Source organism: Colobus angolensis, unplaced genomic scaffold (genome assembly GCF_000951035.1).
Source record: "Colobus angolensis palliatus isolate OR3802 unplaced genomic scaffold, Cang.pa_1.0 Scaffold5, whole genome shotgun sequence".
Lineage (NCBI taxonomy): Eukaryota > Metazoa > Chordata > Mammalia > Primates > Cercopithecidae > Colobus > Colobus angolensis.
Window position 1 is genome coordinate 19,502,093 of NW_012118487.1, and position 6,270 is coordinate 19,508,362.

General features: G+C 35.0%; 1 protein-coding gene across 1 annotated transcript in view; it reads left to right on the top strand.

Moving 5' to 3' along the window:
- DDX60 (DEAD (Asp-Glu-Ala-Asp) box polypeptide 60) overlaps positions 1–6,270 on the top strand; it is a 104,351-nt gene that overhangs the window by 27,018 nt on the left and 71,063 nt on the right. Inside the window, exons 8-10 of the mRNA XM_011959645.1 lie at positions 257–415; positions 3,794–3,935; positions 4,908–5,063. Coding sequence (XP_011815035.1) covers positions 257–415; positions 3,794–3,935; positions 4,908–5,063 — 457 coding nt within the window. The remainder of the gene's footprint in view (positions 1–256; positions 416–3,793; positions 3,936–4,907; positions 5,064–6,270) is intronic.

The window sequence follows — 6,270 nt, forward strand, 5'->3', positions numbered from 1 at the left end:
ACCTATAATCCCAGCTACTTGGGAGGCTGAGGCAGGAGAATCACTTGAACCTGGGGTCGGAGGTTGCCGTGAGCTGAGATTGTGCCACTTCACTCCAGCCTGGGTGAAAAAGCAAAACTCTGTCTCAAAAAAAAAAAAAGGAATAATTCATGATTCCTGCACAGCAAAGGTGGCTGCCAGCTTCTGTGGTCCTACATGCTTATTATGCAGTATCACATCCTGCTGTTCTCTGGCTTACCTTCTTTATTTTATTCAGGTGAACAGTAATTGCTTAACCCTGCAGGAAATGGAAGATCTGTGTAAACTGCATTGTCTCACTGTGGTTTTTCTACTCCATCTGCCTCTTTCTCAAAGAGCTTGTGCTAGAGTCGTCACTTCCCATTGGGCTAAGGACATGAAGCCTTTGTTACAAATGGTAAATGGATTTTCTTTATTAGTTTACTATTTTTGTGTTTTGAATGTTTGGTAGATAAAAACTGCAGTAACTTTAAAAATTCCTTTTTTTGGGACTACTGTTAGCCCCTTGAGGGCTATGAAAGTTTAATGGGCTGTATCAATCACTTTCCAATTTCAGCATCTGTGTTTAGGAGAACTAACAAATAGCATAATATATATTTAACCTAAGGAAAAAGCCTCTCTGTTTTTCCTTCGTTAAATCTCTGCCAAGATCAGATTTTTGTGTTATCAACCATAGTTGATGGTCGGTGATCACTGTGGTTTAAGAGGAACTGAAGAAATCAATGTAATAGTTTATTACTTTCAACTGTTATAGAGAATATTTAGAGACAATTTGGAGATTTTAGGAAAATAGAAGCAAAAACAGAAGAAAAACTTCCCTGGAGTACCACCACTTTAATCAGTGCGGATAACTGTTAACATTTTGGTTTATTCTTTTTATTTTAAATGCGTGTATTTTTCTGATGTTTTATTGTTTCTTATATTGGAGCTCTCTATATATACCTATATATTTTTTCCTTCATGTTTTCCTGTTTTCTTTCACAATATTAGGATCATTTTTTAATGGCTACTAGTTATGTTTTAGTACCATGCTTTACTTACCCATTTCTCTATTATGGAATATTTAGAAGACTTTGATGGTTGTATTATAGATGCTGTTATTCTCTTTGTATATAAGCCTTTTCCTTTAATTTGGGGTTATTGATTTTGGCTTGAGAGCTAGAAATGGGATTAAAGGAACAATTGGCACGAACTTTTATTAAGGATCATGATACATATACTGAAAATGTTCAACAAAAGCATTTTATGACCAATTAAGTAGGAAGCCAGTCCACAAACATTTAGTGCATGGTGCTAATCACTGGGATAGAGTGAGAAAAATAAAAACATATTTACCCTTCCCACTCCAACCCCTTCATAGGACTACATTTTCCAGAGAAGATAGATACTAAATTTTAAAAGTAATTATAAGGACAGAACCTTAAAATGCTTTATAATCTGATAATAGCAAGATCCAAAGTAGTCTGAAAACAATGGTTCTTCTTAAGAAAGAAAGAGATGTGGGGCACAGTGGCTCACGCCTGTAATCCCAACACTTTGGGAGGCTGAGGTGGGTGGATCATAAGGTCAGGAGATTGAGACCATCCTGGCTAACATGGTGAAACCCCATCTCTACTAAAAAAATATAAAAAAATTAGCCAGGCATAGTGGTGGGCACCTGTAGTCCTAGCTACTTGGGAGACTGAGGCAGGAGAATGGCATGAATCCGGGAGTGGAGGTTGCAGTGATCCGAGATTGCGCCATTGCACTCCAGCCTGGGAGACAGAGTGAGACTCCGTCTCAAAAAAAAAAAAAAAAAAAAAAAAGAAATGAAGGGAAATGAAGTGACTCAAGTCCTGGAGGAAGAGAAAGAGTTAGCAGGATGGAGAGAAGATGAAACTGGATTCTAGGGCATGAAGCAGCATGTGTAATTATCCTGAGGATGGATGGTATAACCGAGGAACTGAGATACATCTATCATAGCAGGGGTAGGAAAAATATGGGAAAGTGATGAAGCTGAAGAGGCAGGTAAGAGACAAGTCACATAGGATTCTGTAGGCCCTGTTAAAAGAATGGAGATGTAACTTGATAGAAGCACAGTGAGGATCCACTAGATGGTTTCAAATGGATGTGTGGCACTGCATTTGCAAAAACTTTCCCTGGCTTGCAATGCAGAGAGTGCATTGGAGAGGCAAAATGGGGGATTTGGGGAAATTAGGTGGCTATTACCTCAGTCATGTAAGTGTTGATGGTGTTAGGGACCAGCGAGAGGTAAGTAGGGATGAATAGCAGTGGGCAATTTTAAAAGTTATTTAAGGTGAAGAATGACAAGTTTAGTGTTTGAGTGTGGGTAATGAGGGAAAGGAAGGAGTCAAGTAATTCCTAGACCCCTGGATTCAGCATTTGTGGGGATGCTGCCATTGTATGAAAGGCATATAAGTGGGGAAGGATCATGAGTTTCTTTTTTGGAAATATCGAGTTTAAAGTGCCAAAGAAATGTCCACATAGAGATATCTAGTAAACAATTTGAAATAATGGCTTGGAGTTAGAAGGGTGGAATGGGCTGGAGATAAAGTTTAGGAATCATTACTCTGGATGTTAATTGATGGTCTACTAAGAGAAGAGAGATATGGTAAGAGAGCTGAGGACAGGGAGCTCAAATATTCCAATATTAAACACTTAATTATGGGTTGAGACACTGGCAAAAGACACCGAGAAGCAACTACTTAGATAAATGGAAATAAAATCAAGGAGAATGGGTTTTCCTGAAGGTCAAAGGAACTGGGCAGTTCAAAAGGTGGATGTGGTTAATAGTATCAGCTGCTATAGAAGACTGTAATAGGTTGAGGACTGAAAATACATCGGTTTTGATGAAACGGAGCTCACTGTTGATCATAATTAAGAGACTAAGGTCTAGGTTATACTTTTAGCTAAGAGAAAACATTAGTTTTTAATTAGACATAACAATGATCCTCTTATGTCCTCATTTTGCAAAGGAAAAAATTGGACTCAGCTATGTAGTCCATGAGCACAGCTAATGAATGATCAAGTTCAGATCTAACTTCACTCTGTCCAGCTTCCAAATATTTGCCCTGTGGAGTAACAGCTGATCAGCCCATAGTCAGCCATCCTTCCTGCCTTTCCCATACTCCATGCCTGATTTTTGTTAACACTCTGTAGCGTGAAGTGTAATTTCATGTATCCCCTAATCTTTTCACAAAAAAAGAAATTTTTGACATTTTTTGAGGCCTCTTGAGAAAGCAACTAAGCAAATTGTGGAAGGGATTGTTCCATGAGGTTTACTCTGAATCTTGAAGCATGGAGACCAACCAGGTAGGTGGATGGGAATCTTAAAAGTTTGAAGGATTCAGCATCTTCTAGGTCACTCAAACACATTTTTTAAAAATGCTCTTTGGACCTAAAAGTTAAATCTGAACATATTAAAATCTAAATAAAGAACAGAAGCACATTTCAAAGCAGAAGTATTTCTGTAGCTTTGGGATTCTATCTGTGGGTAACAGTGTGAGAAAAATACTATTTTAAGAGTCAAATGCAGATTTCCTTGATTCAGGATAAATAACTATACAAAATGCATTTTTGGATCAGTTTTTATTTTATTTTATGCTTTAATTCCTTAAGGTGTAAAGCATTCACCATTACCCAGCCTGAATGGGCTTACATTAACAAGAATTGGAACGACCCTGTCCACTGCCTTTCAGTTCAGAAGCATATGAACCCTGTAGTTTATTGCTAATATGAATATTGCCAATAACTTGTTTTTTTTTTCAATTTTCAGAAAAAATGGTGTGAATATTTCATCTTAAGGAATATACATACTTTTGAATTTTGGAATCTGAATTTAATTCACCTTTCTGACTTAAGTGATGAGCTTTTGTTGAAGAATATTGCTTTTTACTATGAAAATGAAAACGTAAAAGGTACCATCTCAGTATATTATAATCATTATACTTCCATCCACAGATAAACTTTATAAGGAATTTAAAACTACAAAATGATTTTTCTGTACTTCCAACATATAACATAGCAATTATTTTCATCTTTGTTCACATATGTATGTAATATTTTAGTTGCAGTCAGAGGGAATGCTGTATTTTAAAATATGTTTTTCACTTAATATTACATTGAAAGTATTTCAGGAGAAAATACATGTTTTTGTGTCCAGCATTTTCAAATTTCAAAAGTTGGACTTTTCATTTAAATGCACGCATAATATTTCTTCATAAAATTTAATTAGTTTAATTATTTCACTCCTATTGCGACATTTATGAAATTTAATTTTTTTCTGAAAGATAAGGCTAATTTATATGTTTTTATATGTAATTTGTTTTTCTTTCTTTGAAATCTTTTCTTAGGGTAAGGTTTCTGATGTTTCCTGATAGTAAAACCAAATGATACAAAACAAAAACATATTTGGACAGAACTCTAACTGATTGAACATTAGTGAAGCTTTGACCACTTTGATGTGGTTCCTTCATATTGTAATCATTGTAATGAATTAACTGCATATAAACTTAACAATCCTTTACCAATTTTCTCATCTCTCAAAAATTAAAGTTTTTATTCTGTTTTGTTGGTTGTAAAGTTATGTGTGGCATAACATTTTTATTACCTTAAAGAGTAGTTAAATGTTCACGATGCATTTTGTGAGATAATATACTTACAAAGTTAATACTTAGTTATTAAAATGAAAAACAAGATAAACTTTATGATCTGTATCTCGTAGTCAACACTAGTGACCATTTTCATTTATGTCCAGTGTGGAAGTCAACAAAAATTTCACTATCTGGAAAGTATTTCAGAATCCCATGAATTTACCCAAAATGTGACTAATGATTCTTTGTGTGGGTGTGGATGGCTTCTACTATTTAGTGTTTTTAATTGTTATGTAGGCCTACATTTGAATTTGGGAGATACCATTATGAAAGATTATGAATATCTCTGGAATACCGTATCAAAGTTGGTCGGAGACTTTGAGGTTGGACAGCCATTTCCTCTGAGAACAACAAAATTTTGTTTTCTTGAAAAGAAACCATCACCAATCAAAGGTAATACATTTCTCAATTAATCTGAAATGAAAACATTATTCTTCTGAAAATGTTTAGGAAATACCACTAATTCAATGCTGCAAGTATAAATAATTTTCTGGCACTTGAATTTTAATAATAAAAATAAATTACCTTTATTCTTACATCCTGGGAGTGGTATGCTATGACTATAATTATGAAGATTTACATTTTCTTATAATTAATATTGTTTCAATTAAAAAACACAGCCAAATATATGTGACTTCCATTTCCAGCAATATGGCAGTTATAGGTCAACAGAAAAATCTCTTTGTGTAAAGCACTTGAGATGCTGAATAAGAGAAACCAAACATCTCTTTATATCATTATAGCTAAGCTCAAAACATCCTAGGGGCTGAAAAATTTAGTGTAGGCCACATGGGCTCTCCACCTCTTTTAGGCAGCAAGTTGCAGGGGCTTAAATAAGAAAGGATCCGAACAAACACAGGCGCAGGGAGCACCAGGAGGATCCCAGGCAGAGCAATGGTGGTTTACCTGGAATCATGAACCAGACATTCAATAGAATACAAAAGTCATTCATTTGTCTGTTATCATCTTATACATGATATGTAATATCTATCTATCTATCTGTCTGTCTGTCTATCTATCTATCTATCTATCTATCTATCTATCTATCTATCTATCTATCTATCTTGTGTGTGTGTGTGTGTGTGTGTGTATAAAATCAAGGAGGACCCAAAAGAATATTGTAATCATATCAAATAATCTCATTACCATCTTCCCTACTTCTTTTCTATTTCATTTCATGAAAGTCTTTATATATGTGTGTGTATATGTATATAGATATATAATCTCTGAGGCTTCCATCGTCAAACTCTTTGTCTTATAATAAGGAATAATAAAAGGAATTCACATTAGAAAATAAAAGGCATAGGTATTTTTCTTTATCTTCCTTCCTTCCTCCCTCCCTCCTCCTTCCCTCCCTCCCTGCTTGCTTGCCTTTCTTTCTTTCTCTTTCTTTCTTTTCTTTCTATCTCTCTCTTTCTTTCTTTCTTTTCTTTTCTTTTCTTTTCCTTCTTTCTTTCTCCTTCCCTCCTTCCTTCCATCTGTCCTCCTTCCTCCTTCCCTCCCTACCTCCTTTCTTTCTTTCTTTCTTTCTTTCTTTCTTTCTTTCTTTCTTTCTTTCTTTCTTTCTTTCTTTCTTTCTTTCTTTCTTTCTTTCTTTCTT